This window comes from Salvelinus fontinalis, chromosome 32 (assembly GCF_029448725.1).
Source record: "Salvelinus fontinalis isolate EN_2023a chromosome 32, ASM2944872v1, whole genome shotgun sequence".
Taxonomy (NCBI): domain Eukaryota; kingdom Metazoa; phylum Chordata; class Actinopteri; order Salmoniformes; family Salmonidae; genus Salvelinus; species Salvelinus fontinalis.
This window is the reverse complement of record NC_074696.1, coordinates 36,672,836-36,700,610: the sequence shown is the minus strand read 5'-3', so window position 1 is coordinate 36,700,610 and position 27,775 is coordinate 36,672,836. Positions and strand designations below refer to the sequence as shown.

The window sequence follows — 27,775 nt, the reverse complement described above, 5'->3', positions numbered from 1 at the left end:
CCAGCTCTAGGAAGAATATTGGTGGTTCCAAACTTCTTCCATTTAAGAATGATGGAGGCCACTGTGTTATTGGGGACCTTCAATGCTGCAGAAATGTTTTGGGACCCTTCCCCAGATCTGTATCACAATCCGGCCGTGATTGGGAGTCCAACAGGCGGCGCACAATTGGCCCAGCATCGTCCGGGTTTGGCCGTCATTGTAAATAAGAATTTGTTCTTAACTGACTTGCCTAGTTAAATAAAGGTTAAATAAAAAATGTAATCTGTGCCTCGACATAATCCTGTCTTGGAGCTCTACGGACAATTCCTTCGACCTCATGGCTTGGTTTTTGATCTGACATGCACTGTCAACTTTGAGACCTTATATGGACAGGTGTGTGCCTTTCCAAATCATGTCCAATCAATTGAATTTACCACAGGTGGAATCCAATCAAGTTGTAGAAACATCTCAAGGATGATCAATGGCACATGAGCTCAATTTCGAGTCTCATAGCGAAGGGTCTGAATACTTATGTACATAAGGTATTTCTGTTTCGATTTTTTTAACATTTGCAACAATTTTTAAAAAACGATTTCACTTTGTCATTATCAGTTATTGTGTGTAGAGTCATGGGGGGGGAATGATTTAATCCATTTTAGAATAAGGCTATAACGTAACAAAATGTGGGAAAGGTGAAGGATATGGCTGACAATTGCTTATGAAGTACAGTCATGTCAAAGAAAATACGTTGGACTTTGTACCAACACCTGTTCCACTTTATGATCAGGCTCAACACGGGAGTTTCCTTGTTAGAAAAAGCTAAGAGCACGCAGTCGTAGCACTGTGGGGGAATCTGAATTTGACACAGAATATAGGATATTTGTATATTTTTGGGTAATTTACAATACGTGAGGTTTCAAAATGTATTTTGTCGTAGTTTTGCTCTTGTTTAGGACACTTTCAACGGTGAACAGTGGTAAGAATGATTTTACTTCTAGAAAATGTGTCATAAGTTAAAGCTCTTTGCAGAGCCATATATAGCCTACATTATTTTTCAAATCAATAATAAACTTAAAAAGCAATTTTCAGTGACTAGCCTATTATATTGGTGGACTGAAGTTCATGTTTTGATATGTTGCTCCTTAAATATAAAAAAAAGATTATTCACCAACTTTCAAAATATAAATGTTTTTTTTATGTTATGTTCATGTTATTGATGACGACTCCAACTTTTTGTTTAATGGTAGGCTAGTTCTGTCAGCACTTATATTGTGATGTTTCCTTGTTGCCGCTGACAAGTTCCATTGATTGCACACCTGAGAAAATGTTTTTTTACCCAGCAACATGATAAGACAGTTTGATTGGTTGGAACTGCCAGGTGTCAGGTGATAAGGCTATATACGCTCAGCAAAAATATAAAGACAACATGTAAAGTGTTAGTCCCATGTTTCATGAGCTGAAATAAAAGATCCCAGAAAAGTTAAATATGCACAAAAATGTTATTATTCAAAAGTGTTGACACAAATGTGTTTACATCCCTGTTAGTGAGCATTACTACTTTGCCAAGATAATCCATCTACCTGACCGATCAGGCATATCTAGTAGCTGATTAAACAGCACGATCATTACACAGGTCCACCTGGTGCTGGGGACAATAAAAGGACAATAAAACACAATGCCACAGATGTCTCTTGTTTTGAGGGTACAATTGGCATGCTGACTGCAGGACTGTCCACCAGAGCTGTTGCCAGAGAATTTCATGTTAATTTCTCGACCAAAAGCCGTCTCCAACGTCGTTTTAGAAAAATATGACAGTACGCCCAACCGGCCTCACAACCGCAGACCACGTGTGTTATTATATATATTCTTATTTTACCTTTATTTAACTAGGCAAGTTGGTTAAGAACAAATTCTTATTTACAATGACAGCCTAGGAACAGTGGGTTAACTACCTTGTTCAGGGGCAGATCGACAGATTTTTACCTTGTCGGCTCAGGGATTTGATCTAGCAACCTTTCGGTTACTGGCCCAACACTCTAACCACTAGGCACATGCCGCCCCAGGTAGGTAGCCTAGTGGTTAGAGCATCAGCAGTGTATGGCATCGTGTGGGCGAGATGTTCTGCTGCTGTGAACTGAGTGCCCCATGGGGGAGGTGGGGTTATGGTATGGGCAGGCATACGCTACGGATAACAAACACAATTGTATTTTATCAATGGCAATTTGAATGCACAGAGATACCGTGACGAGATCCTGATGCCCATGGTTGTGCAATTCATCCGCCGCAATCACCTCATGGATCTCAAGGATCTGTACACAATTCTTGGAAGCTGAAAATGTCCCAGTTCTTCCATAGCCTGCATACTCACCAGACATGTTTGGGATGCTCTGGATCGACGTGTAAAACAGCGTGTTGCAGTTCCCGCCAATATCCAGCAACTTTGCACAGCCATTGAAGAGGAGTGGGACAACATTCCACAGGCCACAATCACCAGCTTGATCAACTCTATGCAAAGAACATGTGTCGCGTCGCATGAGGCAAATGGTGGTCACACCAGATACTGACTGGTTTTATGATCCACGCCCCTACCTTTAAAAAAAAAAAGGTATCTGTGACCAACAGATGCATATCAGTATTCCCAGTCATGTGAAATCCATAGATTATAGCCTAATGCATTTATTTACATTGACTGATTTCCTTATATGAACTGTAACTCAGTAAATTTTTGAAATTGTTGCATGTTGCATTTATATTTTTGTTCAGTATAGCATGACTGGCACATAAACGTGCTTTGTCTCAATTGAGTCTTCTTTAGTATCTTTTAAAATAACAAATGAGTCTAATACATAATTTAACTATACAAAGTTTCAATAAAATATTGGATTGATTGATTCGGTAGCCTTGATTTGATACCAAGACAATGAATATGATGTTACTATGCTTACTATTATCTATACCTTTTTTTTTTTTTGAATTCCCTTCACTTTCTTTCTTTTACATGCATCTCTACTAAGGAGTTGTGACTAACCCATTTTCTCCCCTTTGTAACCATTAGAGACATGGTCGCTGAGCTACATCTACACTGCCCTCTCAAAGCCAGTTGAATTGCCTGGTATCCATGAATTCACTGCCATGGGTCTGTTGAATGACAAACAGATTGATTACTATGACAGTGTGGCAAAGAAGAAGATTCCCAAACAGGACTGGATGAGGGAGAAGCTGCCAGCAGACTACTGGGAAAAAGGCACTCAGTCACGCAAGAGCAAGGAGCAGTGGTTCAAAGTCAACATCAACATCCTGATGGACCGCATGAGGCACAACAACACTGGTGAGAAACCACACTTGCATTAGTATCACTCTACATCGTCTACTGTAGATATTTTACTAAAACTCTTAAAATAATGGATTAACTTCTAAGTATAATGCCAAAAAATAAATAAAAGACTTGACTTGACCATAGGTAAGTCATTCCCTCTCCTATTCTACTTGTTTTTCCTCTCAGATGTCCATATCCTTCAGTGGAAACATGGCTGTGAGATTGACAAACAGTCAGACGGCACATTGAAATTCATAAAGGGCACTGACCAATACAGCTACGATGGTGATGACTTCCTGGCCTTTGATGATGCCACTATGCAGTGGGTGGCACCAGTCGATCAAGCTCTGCCGACTAAGAGGAAGTGGGACGGGGTGCAGATCCTCAACCAGTACACCAAGGGCTACCTGGAGAAGGAGTGTGTGGACTGGCTGTCCAAATTCATGAAATATGGAGACAAAGAATTCAGGAGAGCTGACTGTGAGTACTTATGAAAGACGCTAATAAGGATTGAGTTTTTTTTTTAAACAAGCTAACATTTAAATGTTGATCTGAACTTCAAATAGTGTAAATGTGGATTACAGAAAAGGCATATTTGTAAGTGTGAGATCAGAAATAAATCACTCATGTTTTCTGTTTCTTCCCTGTTTAGCCCCTCCGAAGGTCTATGCATTTGCTAAAAAAGCCAAAACTGCAGGACATGTCCGACTGACCTGCATGGCCACAGGTTTCTATCCCAAAGATGTACTAATGTATATTAAGAAGAATGGCGTCCAATTGACCAAACAAGATGGAGTGCAGTCTGACGGAGTCTTACCCAATGATGACGAGACCTACCAGATCAGGATGAGTGTGCAGATTCCAGAGGCAGACAAGGAAACTTATGAATGCTTTGTCAACCATACAATGTTGAATGTGCCAATTTGGGTCAAATGGGGTAAGGTAGTTCTTATATTTCATATACCATTGCTGTATATATTTTTAACAAACATGTTATTAGCTGTTATCAATTGTGGTAAAATCAGACGTTTATGAGTCTCTTATGAGGTCATGAATGCAGATTATTAAAATGTGACTCCTGTTTTTTCAAGATCATTGTATAAGATGTTATTGTTAATGGTGAATATGTACTCTTATCTTGTCTTCCATGCAGATGGAAAATGCTGTGATTGTAGCCAAGTCACAGTTGTTGTCATTGTTGCTGTTGTTCTGGTTGTCCTCATAGTAGCCTTGGTTACCTCACTGTTGGTTCTTTGGAAGAAAGGCAAAATATGTAAGTTTCTCACATTGTGAATTAATTTCAAGTCTATTATTTTTTCTTATTGTTATTGTTCTGTGAGATAAACTGAAGCAATTATGGTAATTTCTGAAGAGAGTAGGCATGTGTCAACCTTACCTTTTTTGACATCAGGGCATTACTTTAATAAATCTCAAGTCAGGAGGTCAAACAAAGTGAAGTATTGTACCCACGTGTTTCCACTGTTTCTTCCCAGTGTTTCTGATACTAATTTCAGAAAAACCTGTTATATTTGGCATTAACACCTTGCTCCATTGTTTTAGGTGCTGGTAATACAGGAGCTCTACCACCTACTAAGGTCCAGGCCTCTCTAAATGGTACTGTTGATACAATGTCATTTTCCTTTCTTTAACAATTACATGTACAGTTGAAGTCGTAAGTTTACATACACTTAGGTTGGAGTCATTAAAACTCATTTTTAAACCACTCCACAAATTTCTTGTTAACATTTAAAATTTCTGGTTCATCTACTCTATTTTTCCAACAATTGTTTACAGACAGATTATTTAACTTATAATTAACTGTATCACAATTCCATTGAGTCAGATGTTTACATACACTAAGTTGACTGTGCCTTTAAACAGCTTAGAAAATTCCAGAAAATTATGTAGACTTTAGAAGCATCTGATAGGCTAATTGACAACATTTAAGTCAATTGGAGGTGTACCTGTGGAATAATTTCAAGGCCTACCTTCAAACTCAGTCCCTCTTTGCTTGACATCATGGGAAAATCAAAAGAAATCAGCCAAGACCTCAGAAAGAAGATTGTAGACCTCCACGAGTCTGGTTCATCCTTGGGAGCAATTTCCAAACACCTGAAGGTACCACGTTCATCTGTACAAACAATAGTACGCAAGTATGAATACCATGGGACCATGCAGCCGTCATACCGCTCAGGAAGGAGACGCATTCTGTCTCCTAGAGATGAATGTACTTTGGTGCGAAAAGTGCAAATCAATCCCAGAACAACAGCAAAGGACCTTGTGAAGATGCTGGAGGAAACAGGTACAAAAGTATCTATATCCACAGTAAAATGAGTCCTATATCGACATAACCTGACAGGCCGCTCCGCAAGGAAGAAGCCACTGCTCCAAAACCGCCATAAAAAAAGCCAGACTAGGGTTTGCAACTGCACATGGGGACAAAGATCGTACTTTTGGTCTGATGAAAGAAAAATAGAACTGTTTGGCCATAATGACCATCGTTATAAAAGGCCATAATGACCATCGGAAAAAGGGGGAGGCTTGCAAGCCGAAGAACACCATCCCAACTGTGAAGCACGGGGGTGGCAGCATCATGTTGTGGGGGTGCTTTGCTGCAGGAGGGACTGGTGCACTTCACAAAATAGATGGCATCATGAGGGAGGAGAATTGTGTGGATTATTGAAGCAACATCAAGACATCAGTCAGGAAGTTAAAGCTTGGTCGCAAATGGGTCTTCCAAATGGACAAATGACCTCAAGCGTACTTCCAAAGTTGTGGCAAAATTGCTTAAGACCAACAAAGTCAAGCTATTGGAGTGGCCATCACTAAGCCCTGACCTCAATCCCATAGACATTTTGTGGGCAGAACTGAAAAAGCCTGTGCAAGCAAGGAGGCCTACAAACCTGACTCAGTTACACCAGCTCTGTCAGGAGGAATGGGCCAAAATTCACCCAACTTATTGTGGGAAGCTTGTGGAAGGCTAACCGAAACGTTTGACCCAAGTTAAACAATTAAGGCAATGCTACCAAATACTCATTGACTGTATGTAAACTTCTGACCCACTTGGAATGTGATGAAATAAATAAAAGCTGAAATAAATAATTCTCTCTGCTATTATTCTGACATTTCACATTCTTAAAAAAAAAAAAAAAAGTGGTGATCCTAACGGACCTAAAACAGGGAATATTTACTCGGATTAAATGTCAGGAATTGTGAACAACTGAGTTTAAATGTATTTCGCTAAGGTGTATGTAAAACTTCCGACTTCAACAGTATATCAGTAGCACAGCAATATCAAAGATCTGGTAGGGATGTGTATAATGATGGGCCATCTTATGAGAGTTAATTGTAATGATTGAATTATGTCTTGTGAGGATTAATGACAGCCCTCCTAATCCTTGTGTTTACACATCAATCATGTTTATTAATCACATACTGATGAGTTGTCACGATCGTCGTAACTTTGAAGAGAGGACCAAGGCGCAGCGTGAGAGAAATACATCTTCTTTTATTATGAAGACGAACAAACGAACAAAAACAACAAACAGACGACCGTGAAGCTATTCAAACAAAATAGTGCTGACACTAAACACTACACATAGACAATTACCCACAATAGCCTACAGCCTATGGCTGCCTAAAATATGGCTCCCAATCAGAGACAATGAATGACAGCTGTCTCTGATTGAGAACCATTCAGGCAACCATAGACTTACCTAGACACCTACACTCAACACAAACCCATACACTCTACCAAAACCCCCTATACCATACAACCACCCAAGACGAGACAAATACACACAAACATCCCCCCTGTCACACCCTGACCTAACCAAAATATTACAGAAAACAAAGATAACTAAGGCCAGGGCGTGACATGAGTAGTGTCGCCCCATATTGTCTATTTGTTGTTTTGGACAATGCCAATCAGTATATAGCAAAATGTTATTTAAACAGATTTAACTATGGACTTGCAGAGTTATACTGTTCACATGACTCTGTTACTTTCAGGCAATGGAAATGGAGCGGCCATTTTGAGCATGCCTGGTAAGACTGGTCATATTATGTTTTTACACTTGTTAAAAGCAGAGAAGGCTCCAATTTATTTCATGCAACAGAGTGTAGATTATAATTACAATTAAGAATGATTGACTGAGAACATTGAATCCTGGTATTGTAAAAAATGCCTTCATGGAGTTTTCAACAGTGAGTTTTACAAGGAACAATACAACAGGGCCTGTCATGTTTGCTTTTCGGTGCCAAGGTTGCTTTCATCACCTTTATCACAAGTCATGTGGTATATAGACTTGTAAAATGAGGACTGTGAGTCATAGTCAATAAAAGGTTTCTCAAGGAAGGCAACACCTAAAGAATAACTAGCAGTTAGACACTGTGAACAATTTGGGAAACAACATGACAAATTAAATTCTAACTAACTAATTAATAATCTGTACTGAAAAGGAGTATTATGACACTGACGTTAAATTTAAAGTCACATCTATGTGCTAGGCGGGTATTTTTAGAATCAGTCAAATTAGGAAGTTAATTAAATTCATACTTTTTAAATTGTCCATTGTGTGCTATGAGGATTTTTCAGTTAATTAATTTAATTTCAATTGGGAATATGCATGCCTATAGATGACCAAATGATCATCACTGAATACTGTATATCTGTATCTAACTAATTGATTATATTCTATTTTAGTGACAACAGATGGCGCTAGCAGCACTTCCTCGGACTCTGGTAATGTTCTTCAAATGTATTGCCAGTTATTTGATCTTGTATTACTTACATAGACAGTGAATGCAACTGAAACTATGGAAGTGCTGATGTTAGTTCTGCTGTTCCAGGTCAAGGCAGCAATGAACGTCTAGAGAGGGAGGCAATGCTGACAAATGAAGGTAGTATAATTTATCATTTTTGACATTTCTTTAGATGATCTAACAATCATGGCCTCCCAATCACATTCTTGAAAGTTCCTGTTTTTTCTGGTGTTAATTGGTGTTGTATGTAATATTACGTATCTGAGCACTTAACGGATTGGGTGCCAGCAGCCATACAATCCTGCATCCAACTACTGGCGCTTGCCCATTGACAGTACAAACCACATACAGTATATTAACCAACATCCCCTAACATAATTTGAATTATAACATGAATTCCTGGCATTAATATAAAAATTGTGTTTTCTGAAGGCAAGAACAATACAACAAGGCCTGTCATGTTGACTTTTCAGTGTAAAGGTTGCTTTCATCACCTTTATCACAAATCATGTGGTATAATTATACACTTGTAACATGAGAGGAGGACTGTGGGTCAGAATCAAGAACAGGCTTCTCAGGGAGTTTTAAAAGCCGTTAGACACTGTGAACAACATGACAAATGAATTCTAACTAACTAATGAATGATCTGTACTGAGTAGGAATATTATGATACTGAAGTGAAATGTAAAAAGGTAGGAAAGTAAATAGAACATATTTTAGAAGTCACATCTATCTACCAGGGTAGTTTTCAATTCAGTCAAATCAGGAAGTGAATTCAATCTATGAACTAGAAATAGCCCATTGTTTGTTATTTAGGATTTTTCAGTTCATTAATCTTATTTCAATTGGGAATATGCATGCCAATGATGACAAGTGTATATCTGCATCTAGCTAAAGAGTGATTATATTCTATTTTAGTGAAAACAGAGGGCGCTAGCAGCACTTCCTCGGACTCTGGTAATGTTCTTCAAATGTATTGCCAGTTATTTGATCTTGTATTACTTACATAGACAGTGAATGCAACTGAAACTATGGAAGTGCTGATGTTAGTTCTGCTGTTCCAGGTCAAGGCAGCAATGAACGTCTAGAGAGGGAGGCAATGCTGACAAATGAAGGTAATATAATTTGTCCTTCAAAACAATAATATATATATACACAGTACCAGTCAAAAGTTTGGACACACCTACTCATTCAAGTGTTTTTCTTTATTTTTACTCTTTTCTTCAATATAGAATAATAGTGAAGACATCAAAACTATGAGATAACCCATATGTAATCATGTAGTAACCAAAACAGTAGCCATTCCAGGTGACTACCTCATGAAGCTGGTTGAGAGAATGCCAAGAGTGTGCAAAGCTGTCATCAATGCAAAGGATGGCTACTTTGAAGAATCTCAAATCTATTTTGATTTGTTAACACTTTTTTGGTTACTATATGATTCCATATGTGTTATTTAATAGTTTTGACGTCTTCACTATTATTTTACAATGTAGAAAATAGGAAAAATGTAGGAAAAACCTTTGAATGAGTAGGTGTGTACAAACTTTTGACTGGTACTGTGTATATAATGTAATACAATCTCATTCTTGAAAGTTACTGTTTTTTTTTTTTGGTGTTAATTGTTGTTGAGTGTATTATTATGTATCTGAGCACTTAACAGATTTGGGGCCTCCAGCCATTCCACCCTGCATCCAACTAGGCTACTGGCGCCTGCTCATTGTGACAGTACAACCCATATTAACTAACATGCCCATTGAAATTACAACCCATATTAACTAACATGCCCAGTGAAAGTACAACCCATATTAACTAACATGTCCAGTGAAAGTACAACCCATATTAACTAACATGTCCAGTGAAAGTACAACCCATATTAATTAACATGCCCAGTGAAAGTACAACCCATATTAACTAACATCCTTTTACAAATATCAGCATCATGAGACTACATGGACATGTAATACCAGTGATGTAATGTACTTAAGTAGTACTTTAAAGTATATTTACTTAAGTCATTTTTTGTGATATCTGTACTTTACTATTTATATTTTTGACAACTTTATACTTTTACTCCACTACATTCCTAAAGAAAATAATGTACTTTTTACTCCATACATTTTCCCTGTCACCCAAAAGTCCTTGTTACATTATGAATGCTAAGCAGGACAGGAAAATTGTCTAATTCACACTTATCAAGAGAACATCCCTGGTCATCCCTACTGCCTCTTATCTGCCGGGTGGGTTTGTTAATATAAGGAATTTTAAATGATTTATACTTTAACTAACTTTTGATCCTGAAGTATATTTTAGCAATTACATTTACTTTTGATACTTAAGTATATTGTGGCAGACCAGGGGGTTTGGTCAAGACGTTTACACAGATCAGACACAGACAGAGTAGGATTAGCTCGGTTTCATGGGTGTTTATTTAAATAATAGTCCAAAAGAAAAGAATAGGTCTCCCCCATGAGACCCTCTCCTGGATACCGTCTTCTGGGCTCCGGGTCTTCTGGGCTCCGGGTCTTCTGGGCTCCGGGTCTTGCTGTATCCTGTTTGGCACTCAAACGTTTCAGCTCGGGCACCGTCTCCAACTACACAGAAATCACCCAGTCCTCCCCTGTGTGCTGCCCTTCTGGCAGCTTTATGGGGCTTGTACAGCTGGTGAGCAATCAGCCCCTGATTACTCACCAACTCCCAAATCAGCCCCAATTAGTCCTGGGCAGAGAGCCCGTCGAGACCTGGCACGTCCAGCAGATAGAGCCATCGCCTTGTGATGTACACTCTGTCTGTCACCGGGCCTCGACGAGTCTCCCCCCTGGTGGCTGACCTGCTGTACGCCACAATATTTAAAACCAAATACTTTTAGACTTTTACTCAAGTAGGATTTTACTGGGTGACTTTCACTTTTACGTTAGTCATTTTCTATTAAGGTATTTTTACTTTTACTCAAGTATGATGATTGGGTACTTTTTCCACCACTGTGTAATACTAACTGCTCCATTAATTTAATATGTTTGCTTAGGTGTAATTCTTAGTTATCTAAATTAATGTACACTGAACAAAAATATACTGTAAACGCAACAAGTAAAGTGCTAGTCCCATGTTTCATGAGCTGACATTTTCCTTACTCACAAAAATTAAATTTTTCTCAAATGTTGTCCACAATGTGCTTACATTCCTGTTAGTGAGAATTTTATCCTTTGTCAAGATAATCCATTCACCTGACAGGTGTGGCATATCAAGAAGCGGATGAAACAACATGATCATTACACAGGTGCACCTTGTGCTGGGGACAATAAAAAGCCACTCTAAAATGTTTAGTTTTGTCACACAACACAATGCCACAGATGTCTCACGTTTTGAGGGAGCATGCTATTGGCATGCTGACTTCAGGAATGTCCGCCAGAGCTGTTGTCAGATAATTGAATGTTTATTTCTTTACCATAAGCCACCTCCAATGTTGTTTTAGAGAATTTGTCAGTACGTCCAAGCGGCCTCACAACCGCAGATCACGTGTATGGCATCGTGCGCCCCTGCCCAGTCATGTGAAATCCATAGATTAGGGCCAAATGTATTTATTTTTATTTCAACTGACTGAATTTCATATATGAACTTCAACACTTCAAAATATTTTAAATTGTTGCATGTTGCATTTATATTTTTGTTCAGTATATTATTGTCATTAGCATTCGTACTGTTAGTGCAGCTGTAGCAGGAGTATAAAAAGCAAGCACCCATTCCCATAATGACTATCTCTCTCTATTCTTTCAGCCATTGGGGAGTGACTGACAACACATTCAAATCCAGCAAAGAACGTGTGATTTTGCTTTGTTAACAAATATTGTCAATCTAGATGTGGTCATTCCCAAGCATTAATAATTTTGATCCGATTGGCTTGGATATGAAAAACGTATTTATTAACATTTTGATCTTTTGAATATCGTAGTGGAATTCCTTGTTTGAATAAAATTTACCAAATTATTTTTCAACAAATAGATTGGTAAATCCATCAATATGTTGAACATTTTAATTGATTGGTATTGGAACCATTAGGCTATTTCTATTGTAGATTGAAATGATTGGTTTCTAGTTTAAAAATAATATTTTTTTGCGCACACACACACACACACACACACACTGAACTGCTTTTAAAATATGTTTTGTTTTTGTTTTTTATGGAAAGTATAATAAATAAATAATTAATAAAGGACTGCTTTGAACCAATGTGAAAGCCTCAGTAGCACTTGTGTGTTCAACAATACATTCCACATTTGACTGTTCCAAGAATTATTGGACCCCTGTTGTGCTTTTGAGTCATTATAATAATAAAAGATACCAATGAATAAAGGTAAGATTATGCACATATTGCATGAAGTAGGCCTAGCTACAATTACAGTTTACACAACCAACCAAACTTGTTTGACCACGTTCCATGCGGAAAGACTGGGGGTTCACTTGACAGAGAAAGCCAAGCTGCACTGTTGTCGGACTGCATCTCACAGGGGAATTTGACCCAGACCTTATTTAAGATAGCCCTATTATTCTTATTATTGTTGTTATTATTTTTGCTAAAAGTGAAAGTAAAATGTTGTTTGGGCCAAGTTGCTACGTTTTCTTTTTGTTTTCATATGAATTATTATTATAGAGGCACATTTCATGGATTCATGTTGAATTGTGTCATGTGAAAATGGAATGTTTTGTTAAATGATTTATTATTCTGTCATTATTATCATTATTCTGAATGTGTTACTTATATGACGATTCAGGTAAGACCCAGATGCAGACAACGTCGAAGTAACAACAGTTATTTAATCTAACAGGGGTAGGCAAAAGACAGGTCAAGGGCAGGCAGGGGTCAGTAATCCAGGTAGGTGGGGCAAAGGTACAGGACAGCAGGCAAGTTCAGGGTCAGCAGAGTGGTCAACACTGGGGAACCAGGAACAAACGAGAGACAGGAGCAGAGGGAAAACAGCTGGTAGGCTTGACGAAACAAAACAAACTGGCAACAGACAAACAGAGAACACAGGTATAAATACACAGCGGATAATGGGGAAGATGGGCGACACCTGGGGGGGTTGGAGACAATCACAAAGACAGGTGAGACAGATCAGGGTGTGACAATTTACTTAGTAACTACAATGTAGTTCTTAAAACTGTTAAGGTAATTAGGCTACAATGTTTATTTTGTACCTGTTGCTGCCAAGTGCCATGACTGTACCTGTCTGTACACCTGTGAAAACCATCTCACCTGGCAACATAAAAGGACAGATTGATTGTTTGGAGATGCTATGGTGCGACTAGCCTATAGAGTCGAATTTCATTGATCCGTGCTGGGAACAATAAAAGGCCAATCTAAAATGCCACAGATCTCTCAAGTTTTCAGGGAGCGTGAAATTGGCATGCTGACTGCAGGAATGTCAAACAGAGAATTGAATGTTAATTTCTTTACCAATGTCGTTTTAGAGAATTTGGCAGTACAACCAACTGTCCTCAGAACTGCAGATCACTTGGGTGGGGGGATTTCTGTCTTTAATATAAAGCCCTTTTGTGGGGAAAAGCTCATTCTGATTGGCTGGTCCTGGCTCCCCAGTGGGTGGGCCTGGCGCTCAAGTGGGTGGGCCTATGCCCTCCTAGACCCACCTATGGCTGCGCCCCTGCCCAGTCATGTGAAATCCATAGATTAGTGCCTAAAGATTTTATTTCAATTGGCTGATTACCTTCTATGAACTGTAACTCAATAAAATCTTTGAAATTTTTGCATTTACATTAATATGTTTGTTCAGTATATAGTTTTCACAAATGAAATAGTTTTCACAAAAATAACATGGTCACTGTGGTAAAACGTTTATTTTGATTGCCGATTTTCTGTATTTATCTAAATCCCACCAGTAGCCTAATTTCAGAAGTGTAAACAGGATTATTAGGGAAATTGTTCTTCTTGCAAAGCATGTAAATGTTTTAAACAAACTATTATATTAACCTTCTCTATCCACAATAATTGCATTAATGTGTGCATGTAGCCGTGCTCAATGTTACCCCCTTCTGAAATGTAAGGGAAAATTACTACAGTAAAAAAAGCCTAATCCAGCAAGCACAGACATCCCAGTATCGTTATTGTTATTTGTTGTTATTCTTAAAATGAATGAATGTTTTCAATATTGGCCAGGATGTAAAGACTGTACAAGGACAATAATTCCATCTACTCATCTTTGAGATGAGATTTTACTTTCTTTTTTTTTTAAACATTTTTAGTCATTTAGCAGACGCTCTTATCCAGAGCGACTTACAGTAGATTGCATACATTTTATTACATTTCATTACATTTTACATACTGAGACAAGGATATCCCTACCGGCCAAACCCTCCCTAACCCGGACGATGCTATGCCAATTGTGCGTCGCCCCACGGACCTCCCGGTTGCGGCCGGCTGCGACAGAGCCTAGGCGCGAACCCAGAGACTCTGGTGGCGCAGCTAGCACTGCGATGCAGTGCCCTAGACCACTGCGCCACCCGGGAGGCCCAGATTAATTCATACTCACCTTTACACTTACTTCTGCTTTGACCATAGGGCAAATGCAAATGCAACAAAACCCCAGTGTTGCTTAGCAACCTGATGTCACTGACAGAGTACACTGTGACCATCTTGGCTTTGTCTGACGGGGGTCGCCAAGCCCCTGACTGGCAGATTTACCACCAGTAAGACTGCCTCTCTTCTCCCCTCTAATCTCCCCAGTTGTTAGTTGTGGAGAGCTGTATGGTACAGCTGTACTGAAGGAGGAAGACTGATGGCCAGAGAGTTGCTACTCCAAAAATATTCCTCTACTGTACTGTACTGTATTGCTCTTCTGTGTTGCTGTCCTGAGCTGCTTTTCTTTATCCTAGGAATTTAATAATAGGATTTAGTGTAAAAATATGACATTTTGATTGACTCATGTTCCCACAGACGACAGGTAGGGTTCTGAGGTGCTAAAAAGAGTCACTGGCAGGGAATTCGTAACACTTATTGCCACCTTACATCCAACCTATGCAGCTATTTCATTTGGTTACACTCTCTATGAACTACCTGTGTGCAACGTATTATGAATGTTTTAAGGATGTAATTTAGATGGAAAATGTATGTCATGTGTATTCTCTTTAAATGACTCACCCTTTGTGTCTAATCCAGAGACGGTCCCAGAGCATCTCAACCTGAGGAGCAGTGAAGTCTCCACAGAGAGCTTCAGGGTCACCTGGGAACACTCAGCCCAAGACGTGGTCCTTTACAGACTGTTCTGGATCCCAACCAGAGGAGGAGACACTAAAAAAGTCTGTCTGTCAGGTTTTCTATCTGTATGTTGATCTTGGTCTGTTAGTTAACCTCTTCCAAGCCAGTCTTCAATGCGTTTTCCCTGTTGCTTACTGAATCTCTCTCTCTTTTATTTTCTCCCTCTTTCTCCCTCTGCATGGTGAAGATGATGCAAATGAATGGTAACATGAACACCTACATTGAACACAAGGTGGCCGTGTCCACCATCTTCAGAGACAAGTTCGAAAGTGACCATCAAAGTGTCAACAGGTCAACTACAGGATATATAGCAAATGTAACCGCTCTCAAAAGACTTTGTAATTGCACTTTTGCACATTGAGCATAACAGGGTCAATGTAGTTTATTATAGTTGAGTATGTATAGTATAGTGATACTATTAGGTAACGTTTAGGTGAAAAAAGACTTGGGTTTACCAAAAAAATGATACAAAAAAGACAGCAGGGTTTACGAAAATATTACATGAGGAACGATTTAGAAAAAACTTGTAATGGGAATTTTTATGTTTGTGCTTTTCTGATAACTAATTTCTGTGTTTGTGCAAGTGACTGATTTAACAAATCCTCATTTATCAGTATCTGCAATTTGGCAGTACACCCAGACCTTGTTTTGAGAAAGAACAAAACATATCTCAGTTTCAAGGTCTCAGTTTAGAGAGAAGAAGCCTCGTGAGGTGTTGGTCTGTCACATGTTATGAACCAGTATTGGTCAGTCACATGATTGAAACAGAATGGTAATGATTAATTAATTATGCTAAATCATGCAAATATAACTTGTCTGTGTATAGTCGTATATAAGACAACTGCTGGAACTGTCCAGGAAGAGCTTGTGATTCACATGTGTATTATTGGCCACTGCCGCCGAGGTGAGTAAAATATTTAAACGTGTCAACCCTCGCAAGGCTGCAGGCCCAGACGGCATCCCCAGCCGCGTCCTCAGAGCATGCGCAGACCAGCTGGCTGGTGTGTTTACGGACATATTCAATCAATCTTTATCCCAGTCTGCTGTTCCCACATGCTTCAAGAGGGCCACCATTGTTCCTGTTCCCAAGAAAGCTAAGGTAACTGAGCTAAATGACTACCGCCCCGTAGCACTCACTTCCGTCATCATGAAGTGCTTTGAGAGACTAGTCAAGGACCATATCACCTCCACCCTACCTGACACCCTAGACCCACTCCAATTTGCTTACCGACCCAATAGGTCCACAGACGACGCAATCGCAACCACACTGCACACTGCCCTAACCCATCTGGACAAGAGGATTACCTATGTAAGAATGCTGTTCATCGACTACAGCTCAGCATTTAACACCACAGTACCCTCCAAACTCGTCATCAAGCTCGAGACCCTAGGTCTCGACCCCGCCCTGTGCAACTGGGTACTGGACTTCCTGACGGGCCGCCCCCAGGTGGTGAGGGTAGGTAACAACATCTCCACCCCGCTGATCCTCAACACAGGGGCCCCACAAGGGTGCGTTCTCAGCCATCTCCTGTACTCCCTGTTCACCCACGACTGCGTGGCCATGCACGCCTCCAACTCAATCATCAAGTTTGTGGACGACACTACAGTGGTAGGCTTGATTACCAACAACGACGAGACGGCCTACAGGGAGGAGGTGAGGGCCCTCGGAGTGTAACCTCACACTCAAAAATAACCTCACACTCAACGTCAACAAAACAAAGGAGATGATTGTGGACTTCAGGAAACAGCAGAGGGAGCACCCCCCTATCCACATCGACGGGACAGTAGTGGACAGGGTGTTAAGTTTTAAGTTCCTCGGCGTACACATCACTGACAAACTGAATTGGTCCACCCACACAGACAGCGTTGTGAAGAAGGCGCCTCTTCAACCTCAGGAGGCTGAAGAAATTTGGCTTGTCACCAAAAGCACTCACAAACTTCTACAGATGCACAATTGAGAGCATCCTGTCGGGCTGTATCACCGCCTGGTACGGCATCCTCTCCGCCCACAACCGTAAGGCTCTCCAGAGGGTAGGGAGGTCTGCACAACGCATCACCGGGGGCAAACTACCTGCCCTCCAGGACACCTACACCACCCGATGTCACAGGAAGGCCATAAAGATCATCAAGGACAACAACCACCTGAGCCACTGCCTGTTCACCCCGCTATCATCCAGAAGGCGAGGTCAGTACAAGTGCATCAAAGCAGGGACCGAGAGACTGAAAAACAGCTTCTATCTCAAGGCCATCAGACTGTTAAACAGCCATCACTAACATTTGGTGGCCGCTGCCAACATACTGACTCAACTCCAGCCACTTTAATAATGGGAATTGATGGAAATTATGTAAAAATTTATCACTAGCCACTTTAAACAATGCCACTTAATATAATGTTTACAGACCCTACATTACTCATCTCCTATGTATATGTATATACTGTACTGTATATCATCCACTGCATCTTGCCATCTTTATGTAATACATGTATCACTAGCCACTTTAAACTATGCTACTTTATGTTTACATACCCTACATTACCCATCTCATATGTATAGACTGTACACTATACCATCTACTGCATCTTGCATATGCCGTTCTGTACCATCACTCATTCATATATCTTTATGTACATATTCTTTATCCCTTTACACTTGTGTGTATAAGGTAGTAGTTGTGGAATTGTTATGTTAGATTACTAGTTGGTTATTACTGCATTGTCGGAACTAGAAGCACAAGCATTTCGCTACTCTCGCATTAACATCTGCTAACCATGTATATGTGACAAATAAAATTTGATTTGATTTGATGGTGCCGTCACACCCTGATCTGTTTCACCTGTCTTTGTGCTTGTCTCCACCCCCACCAGGTGTCTCCCATTTCCACTCATTATCCCCTGTGTATTTATACCTGTGTTCTCCGTTTGTCTGTTGCCAGTTCGTTTTGTACTTCAAGCCAACCACCGGTTTACCCCTTGCTCCTGTCTTTTCTATAGTTCCTGTTTTCCCGGTTTGACCATTCTGCCTGCCCTGACCCTGCCTGCCGTCCTGTACCTTGCCCCACCACACTGGATTGTTGACCTCTGCCTACCCTGAGACTGCCTGCCGTTCTGTACCTTTTGGACTCTCTGGATTACTGACCTCTGTCTGTCCTTGACCTATCATTTTGCCTGTCCCCTGTTCTAGTAATAAAATGTTGTTACTTTGACACTGTCTGTATCTGGGTCTTCCCTAAAACGTGGTAGGTGCATTGAGTTGGTTGGAACCTCTCCAGCACACTTACAGTAAATTATGATTCATTTAAGATTGACTATGAGCGTCCCTGTGTAAGAATTTCCATGACAAACTCATGCTTGTTTTCATTGCAAAGGTTGCTTTTATCACTTATCGTAAATCACGTGGTACATTAGTCATAAACAGGAGAGACAGATCAGTTACTGTAGTTATGATCAAGAACAGGTTTGTCAAAGTAAAACACTAGAATAACAAGCATTCTGTTTGACACAATGAACCTATGATACTTCACATACTTTCAGCTTTAGTATGAAGATCGACAAGGATAAGATCATCATCCTTCAAGGTCAAATCAATTTACTGATAAATGTTGTCATGTTCCCACACAAGGGCCACAAAGAGGAGCATTATTGTGGCAGAATACAATGACTTTGTTTAAGTTCAACATCAGTTGACTTATATTTTTTTAATATATATATATATATATATATATATATATATATATATATATATTTTAAAGGTAATTTCTGACTTTAATAAACAGAATACATTTACATTACATTTAAGTCATTTAGCAGACGCTCTTATCCAGAGCGACTTACAAATTGAATAGAGGATGACAGTGGGGAAAGAGAGGTTGTGTCAAAGGGCAGTAGGCCGGATTCCAACACCGTAGACATGACAGTAATATGTCACATTTTGCTTTATTATTTGTGATAATATAAACATAAGTTATCACAATCTCTTTTTCGAAGAAGACCAATGACAACCCCTCTTTTGACTTTTTTTAATAAGATTTGGTTTAGACTAGGTCTAACAGGTATACTCTGTAAGTGATGGGGTTTGACTGTTATGCTGTTACTTTTTCAGGTCAGGGTTCAAGGGAACATTCTAGTGAAGGTTCTAGTCAGGAGGGAAAACCAACCAGAAGCCGTGATGATATTGATGAGAACCAACGACTGTTACCTGGTGAAGGTCTGTATATCAACCTCCCTCTCTATATCAATTACACCCTTTCAGGTTTGGGTCATCTAAATGAGTAACAAAAATTCAATTTTTTCATTCATAAGTAAATATGAATTGGAGTTACAATAAAAGTATATATATTAAGGCCTTTATTTAATCTCTAGCACAGATCCAGGGGCTCTTTGTGATCTATTCATAGTATAAATAGATTGTATGTATACTGGTAGTTTTGTACTGTGTGGACTACAGGAGGGGTGTCTAACATGCTGGTCAAATCCGTCCCGCAGGTGGTTTGTGTGAAAACAAAAGGTGAAAATATTTTTTGGGGGGCGGTAAAACTAACTCAATATACTTAAAAATGACTAAAACCAAATCGAAACTGTGTAGAAATGATAATGGATCTACATTCATTTATTGACTGCATAATCACCGAAATTAAAGCTATTTCGCCTTAGCAGAAGTCACGAATCGTGGTCACATGCAGGAAATGGTCATACACAGGTAGGCAAACAGGCAAGTGAATCAAAACTAGGACTGAAGGCTGTAACCGGTTCTCACAAACGAGCTAGGAACAGGCTTAGTAGAGTCAAAACGAACAATACCTCACAAAGGCACAAACAGAATGAACTGAACTAAATAAGGAGCTGATGAGAACAGGTGAGTAACTAACACAGGTAAAATCAATGAACAAAAATGAAAGACAGGGTGTCACGATCGTCTATGGGTGACAGAGAGGACCAAGGCGCAGCGTGTGAAAAATACATCTTCTTTTATTTAGAAGAGAGAAAACACGAAAACGAACACTATACATAAACTAACAAAATAACGACCGTGAAGCTATAATGACAAATAGTGCTGACAACAAACACTACACATAGACAATTACCCACAAACACCTAAAGCCTATGGCTGCCTTAAATATGGCTCCCAATCAGAGACAACAATAAACAGCTGTCTCTGATTGAGAACCAAATCAGGCAACCATAGACTTCCCTAAACACCTACACTGAACACTACCCCATACCTACTACAAAACCCCCTAAACAATACACACACCCTCAACTAGACAAAACACACAAAAATTCCCCATGTCACACCCTGACCTAACTAAAATAATAAAGAAAACAAAGAATACTAAGGCCAGGGCGTGACACAGGGCTACGTTCAAGAACACAAAGAAACAGGGCTACGGTTCAAGAACACAATGAAACAGAACACAAGGTTGACTAAGAAAATAAATACAGAACCTTACAATATCATACTATTATATTTAACATTCTATCATAATTATCCTATTATATATCCTGTGATGTATGTACTGCACGTATACTGCATGAGTATTTGCAAAAGCATAACCGTTAGAGTGTTGTCTTGTAACTGTTTGGTACACCTATCACCAAAGGGATATGTTTACAATATATACTTGTAGTATCTGTGATCTACATCTGTTTATATTAGTTACTATGCTGTTACTAAGCAGTATTGTATTACGGCAGTGTTATGTTACTACACCTAATAGGAAATGCACATGCGCACTATTTTGCCGGGGGCTGTAGAGCACGAGAGGTTTTGACTAAACGAAAACTAACTGTACTCCCGTCTCCTGCCTGGTCATTTCTCCATAACACAAATATTACAATACTGTAGACATTAGTTTTCCAAATGAAATATCAAAGGGGCATGACGATGAGCGAACACAGATATGAGTTAGCTAAATCACAAACAGACTGGATCACCAGGCTAGTGTAGCAGTGTGATGTTGTTCCCCTAGATTACGCACCAAATTGCACACAAGGACCAATTCAAATAGGCCAGGTCAAGAGGGGATGTTAATAATCTAATAATAATAATAATAATTCAGTGTATTTTTTTATTTAATTACAGCTGCATAGCTAATGTTTTTATTTGGTGTACAAACACTTTTTCATACCAATATTGTACATACAAGTGATTGTAAAAGTTTTGTATATTTTGGTTTGGCCCATCGCGGGTTATCTGTATCCCCATACCACTTTATCGTTCTCTTTTGCCTGACCCTCGGCTAGCAAGGTATGTTGTCCTTGGCTCCGAAACTGTTTAATATAAAACCGTCATAAGGTTATACAATTTACTGTTTTGCAACCATACGTTTGTTATAGTGTGGACAGTGTAGGAATTTATGTTAACAAGTTTCACAGAGCTCACTGACTGGGGTATCTGTTGTAACTTCTAAGTACTTGCGACAGTGGTTGAGTGAGTGTACATGTGCTCGCGCAGGTGCCGGAGAGCTGTGACTGCACCAAGGGTAACGTGTGTGTTGTCTCTTTGTGTGCAGGTATGTCTTTTATTTTGTCAGAATTATGTTCTGTATAGTTTTACTTGTATATGCTGTTGTGCAGCGAGTGTGTGCACGCAGCACCTGTTAATTTCTTTTGGCGCTCTTTTGCCTGACCCTCGGCTAGCAAGGTGCCGGAGAGCTGTGACTGCACCAAGGGTAACGTGTGTGTTGTCTCTTTGTGTGCAGGGCAAATAAAAAGATTTCAACGAGCAGACCATCAGTTGTGGCAGCGTCTTCATTAAGAATTACACAACGCAGAACGAACCACGCTACAAACTGGTGCCGCGACCTGCCGACTGGTTAGCTCAAGCTGACCACCGGAGCTGTGCATGTGGAGGAGATGCGCGACCCGCGCATGCGCACTTGTTGATGGTTTGCTACAAGTGAATGTATACTGTAAATAGTGAAGGTGAATGTAGCATATTCACTAGATAATTGTATTGGCGTTTATTTGCATGTTTTGAGGGAATTTGTTTATTGCATTTTTTTTTGTATTTGTATGCAGTAAATTACATTGTAGTTTAGTTCTCTATTGAGCCATGGAAGACTCTCAAGTCCATAAGATGAGTTATGCTGGGGATTTTGGTGTGGTTAGTGTGGGTAGAGGGAGGGGTGTCCATGCATTTACACCATTGGTACAGTCAGCTCCTGGGAGTAGAGTGGCTGCTAGTCCTGAGTTTACAAGCACTGGGAGGGGTAGGCTGTTTACTCCACCTGACCAGGGTATCCCACCTCTGTCTCTTGATGTACCATTGTCCCCAGTCCTCAGTAATAATGGGACACCGAGTCAGCTTAGTGACCTTATTAAGCAGATTGGTTCAGAGATAGGAGAATCTATCAGAGCGAGTTTACTGCAGCCTGGGGCTTCAAGTCTTTCTCCTGCCCATTCCCCTGACCAATCCCAGCAGTTTCCCCTGCCTCAACAATGTGGGTCAACTTTAATTGATGCGTCCAAGCTGAATCTGGTTGTGAAGTCAGAGGTTAGTGCTCCACCTTTCTTCAGGGGTGATGGCTCAGATAAGTACTCTGTCCTGGAGTGGGAGGAGCTAATGGGAGTCTACCTAGAGAAGAGGGGTTACACTGGGTCTGAGAATGTTGGGGAGGTGATGTCTAGGCTCATGGGGAGGGCACGGGATGTGACCAAAGTCTGGATGCGTAACAACCCTGTTGTCACAGATGTTAAGGCAGTGTTCAGTGTTCTCAAGCAACACTTTGGGGATACTGTCTACTCAGGTATGCCATTAGCTGACTTCTATTCAATGAGACCATATGCTAATGAGGGTCCACTAGATTTCTGGATTAGGCTTAACAAAGCTGCAGAAGCAGCTGAACAGTACCTTGTAAGTGAGGGTAGAACCTTGCCCAATCAGTGCTCAGAGTTGGCAGTCATGTTTGTACGTAACTGTCCTGATAAAGAGTTGGCCCAAGTGTTCAAATGCAAACCCCTTCGTGACTGGACAGCCAGTGAGGTACAGGATCGTTTGGATGAACTGTTAAGGGAGCGTAAAGCATGTAGAACACAACTTTCACAGCAGGTGGCTGCTGTCGTCGACTCCCCCCAGGAGGAAGTGGATCCTGAGAGCAGACCTAATGTGTCATCTTTTTCTCGATGTGGCCGTGAACCAGAACAGGCCCAATCTGAATCTGAGGGTGGGACATTAGAGAAGGTTTTGAGTATGCTAGAGAAGGCTCTTGTCAGCAATACTCAGTCTGTGAACAGAGGGCCCCGTAAACAGTTCCCCAAACGTGAGCGTGAGTGCGCTGTCTGTGGAAGCACTAATCACTGGACCAAAGCTCACTGTCAGATGCACCAGCTGTGTTTCAAGTGCTTCTCTCCTGGCCACATGAGCTTTGACTGTAGTGAGACTGGGAAGCGAAAGAGCCCTGTATGTGGGCAGACTGGCAGGTCTCAGGAAAACTAGAAAGTCTCCATTCTGAGGAGGGCAATGTGAGGCAGTCTAATTTTTCCTCCACTGATGATGATATCCAATCTGTTTATTCTTATTTTTGTGAGTCAGTACCCAAGAACAACACAGTAATTTTTCAGAACACAATGAGAATTTCTCAGAATGACAGTTTGTTTTACACCACCGTGCTAGTACAGGATAAAGTTGAGCTGAAGGGGATGTTAGATAGTGGGTCCATGGCTACTACTCTGCGCGCAGATATTGTACCTCGGTTGAGGGAGGCAGGAGTGGTAGAGGGGAACTTTCTAGCTCCTTCAGACATCATACTGGTGGGTTGTGGTGGGACGCAAACTAGCCCAGTGGGCATGTGTGACTTGAAACTACAGCTTTATGGCTTCAGTTATGTAGTCCCAGTGCTGATTGTAGATGGGCAGGTTGATGAACTCATTGTTGGCACTAACGTGTTGAAGTCTCTGATTAGACAGTTCAAATCAAATGACAGCTACTGGCAGGTGGTGGGTACGCCAGGTCCCTCTGGACAGTGTGAGGACAGCCAGTTCCTGCGTCTCCTATCAAATCTGGAGAGATGGAGAGGAGACTCCATCCCAGATAAAGTGGGCACCATTAAGTTGAAGAGGGCAGTAACGCTCCAACCCATGAGTGAGCATCTTGTGTGGGGCCGCTTACCCCCAAAGACAAAACTCTCTGTGGGCAGTACTGTTGTTGTCGAACCCAGCACGTCTCGTTGTGTGAATCGACACATACTAGTAGGGAGAGTAGTTACGCCTCTGTGGGGGGATGGATGGCTCCCTGTGAAGATTGTGAATCCAACAACTTCGCCAGTTACCCTGAGACGAAATGCTAAAGTGGCAGATGTGTACCCTTGTATTGCATTGGAGGATTTTGATGATGTCAAGCAGAAAGCTGCTTACCAGAACGTGGCAAAAGCACAATGTGACAGCTCACATGGCAGTCTTACAGCCAAGAGTTCAGTTGATGGCAGTGTAGTTAATGGAAACAGTACACTGAGCAATCTTGGACTTCAAGGCCTGTCGGTTGAGGAGTGTCCAGTCTCACAGTTCTGGAAAGACAAACTTGTTGGTTTAATTGAGAAGTATGACACGGTGTTCTCTAGACATAGCCTGGATTGTGGAGAGGCAAAAGAGTTCTGCCATCGCATACGGCTGACTGATGACCGCCCATTTCGATTACCTTATCGTAGGCTTTCTCCAGCTGATTACCAAAAACTCAGGGAAACACTGGATGATATGGAGGAAAAGGAAATCGTCAGAAAATCCAGCAGCGAGTATGCCTCACCATTGGTGCTGGTATGGAAAAAGAATGGGGACTTGCGTCTATGTACTGACTTTAGGTGGTTAAACGCCCGCACAGTGAAGGATGCTCATCCCCTGCCTCATCAGGCTGATGTACTGGCGGCGCTGGGAGGTAATGCCTTCTTCAGCACAATGGACTTGACATCAGGGTACTACAATGTGCCACTGCATGAAGAGGATAAGAAATACACTGCCTTTTCCTCTCCTTTAGGTCTGCACGAGTACAATCGTTTGCCTCAGGGCCTTTGCAACAGCCCGGCTACGTTTATGAGAATGATGCTGACCATCTTTGGGGACCAAAACTTTCTAAGTCTCCTTTGCTATTTGGATGATCTGATGGTTTTTGCTAAGACGGAGGAAGAGAGTCTGCAGAGACTTGAGATGGTTTTCCAGCGGTTGCAGGAGCACAATCTTAAACTGTCTCCGTCTAAGTGCAAGTTTTTGAGGAGGTCTGTTAAGTTTTTGGGCCACATCATTTCTCAGGAGGGCGTAGCCACTGATCCTGCTAAGATTCAAACCATTTTGAATGTGACTGAGAGTGAGATGATGGAAGCTGATGGTGTCACTCCGTCTCCTAGCAAAATCCGTTCTTTCCTTGGTATGGTAGTATACTATCAACACTACATTGAGAATTGTTCCATGGTTGCTAGGCCATTGTTTCAGCTGACTACAGGTCAGAAGAAGCCTAGGAGAGGCAAGGGCAGAAAGAGGCCTGGTCCCTCTCGCAGGCTCACTGCTGCAGACTGGACTGCCGAGTGTCAACTCGCTTTTGAAGCTTTGAAAGCAGCACTAGTTGACCAGGCACTGCTGGCTCATCCAGATTTTTCTCAGCCATTTTTGCTTTCTGTTGATGCATCTACTAGTGGTTTGGGAGCGGTACTATCCCAAGTGCAAGATGGGAAGGCCATAGCCAGGCCAATAGCTTTTGCTAGTAAATCTCTTAATCATGCACAATCCAAGTATCCTGCTCACCGGCTGGAATTTCTAGCCATGAAATGGGCCATTCATGATAAGTTCAGCCATTGGCTGCGAGGGCATAAGTTTACGGTGTGGACCGACAACAATCCACTCAAATATATTCTTACAAAGCCGAGACTTGATGCATGTGAGCAGAGATGGGTTGCAAAGCTGGCACCTTTTGATTTTGATATCCAGTACATACCAGGGCCCAAGAATGTCGTTGCTGATGCTTTGAGCAGAGAGCCATTTGTCCGCCCCAAAGTTCTGCACCGACTGACAAGAATTCCATATGATGTCCTGCTGGAGGAAGCCAGAGGTCTTCGACTGGATGATGTACAAGACATGTTCCGTCTCTCCTGTGAGCAGCCCGAGGATGGCTGTGGAACGTCTATGGCTCCTGGGAGTGAGTTGAGTAGAGCTGGAGACGATGTCAGTGGGTTGGTTTCCTGTGAAGAGGTGTCTGCTGTCCTCCAAGCCCATCGCCGATGGGATGATGGTGCCACAGTGAGGTCCGTTTCACATGTGCAGCACCTTGAGAAGTTGATGTCCATGGGTCAGAGCCCTTTACCTGTCCTTACACACAAGGAGCTGTATGATAACCAGTCACTGGATCCTATCATCAGCAGAGTAATGTTCTTTGTAGATAGAGGCCGGCGCCCATCTAGGAGAGAGCGAGTCTTTGAAGCTAAAGAAACAGTTTATACTCTAAGACAGTGGGGGAAACTCACCACGCGGTTAGGGATTCTGTATCGTGTCTCAAAACACCCAGTGAGTAAGAAGAAAATATTCCAGTATGTTGTACCTGTGTCTTTGAGAGGCCTTGTGTTGAAGGGAGTTCATGATGATGCTGGTCATCAGGGTCAGCAGCGCACATTGTGGCTCACGAGACAGCGGTTTTACTGGGAATCTATGGAGAAGGATGTCAAGGAATACGTGGCCCACTGTAAGAGATGTGTGTTGAGTAAAGCACCTGAGCCTGAAGCAAGAGCTCCACTTGTCTCCATTGTGACAACGGCACCTTTAGAACTTGTGTGTATTGATTTCTGGACTGCCGAAGATTCAAACAACAAGTCTATTGATGTGTTAGTAGTGACTGATCACTTTACTAAGCTGGCCTGTGCGTATCCATGTCCAAACCAGTCTGCTAAGACTGTTGCTCGTGTTCTCTGGAATAATTTCTTCTGCATTTATGGGTTCGCTGATTGCATCCATTCTGACAGGGGTGCAAACTTCGAGAGTTTACTTATTGCAGAATTACTTCAGTTATCTGGTGTTGAAAAGTCCCACACCACACCTTATCATCCCATGGGTAACGGTCAAGCAGAACGTCTGAATCGCACACTGGGTGGGATGATTAGAGCTCTGCCAGCTAGGTCTAAGGCTAAATGGCCTCAGATGTTGAACACATTGACATTCTCCTATAACTGCACTGTTCATGAGACTACTGGGTTTCCACCCTTCTTCTTGATGTTCGGACGCACCCCTAGGTTGCCGGTAGATGTTATGTTTGAAAGTGTGCTGTTGGATGGGGACACAGTAGATGTGGATAAATATGTCCAGTCTCTGGGTGAGGATCTGAGAGAGGCCATGACATTGGCCCAGCAGCACGCCAGTAAGCAACAAAAGAGACAAGCCAAGGTCTACAACAGACGGTCTAAGGGTCACTCGGTGCAGAAGGGAGATAGAGTTCTACTTGCTAACAAGGGGGAGAGGGGCAAGAAGAAACTGGCTGATCGCT

The 27,775-nt window shown here is 41.3% G+C and overlaps 1 protein-coding gene across 2 annotated transcripts; it reads left to right on the top strand.

Annotated features, from left to right (window-relative positions):
- The first annotated feature begins 453 nt into the window (after positions 1 to 453).
- On the top strand, positions 454 to 12,283 carry LOC129831214 (major histocompatibility complex class I-related gene protein-like). 2 transcript variants are annotated; one of them, XM_055894380.1, is made up of 12 exons: positions 454 to 521; positions 3,035 to 3,307; positions 3,482 to 3,775; positions 3,948 to 4,232; positions 4,449 to 4,568; positions 4,856 to 4,909; positions 7,307 to 7,342; positions 8,001 to 8,039; positions 8,147 to 8,197; positions 8,978 to 9,016; positions 9,124 to 9,174; positions 11,831 to 12,283. In XM_055894380.1, exons 2-12 carry the CDS (start codon positions 3,112 to 3,114, stop codon positions 11,842 to 11,844), a joined length of 1,179 nt encoding a protein of 392 aa, XP_055750355.1. In that variant the 5' UTR covers positions 454 to 521; positions 3,035 to 3,111; the 3' UTR covers positions 11,845 to 12,283. The 2 variants fall into 2 exon arrangements, with proteins under 2 accessions (XP_055750355.1, XP_055750354.1); XM_055894379.1 differs by lacking the exon at positions 454 to 521 and adding an exon at positions 771 to 955.
- The last annotated feature ends 15,492 nt before the right edge of the window (positions 12,284 to 27,775 follow it).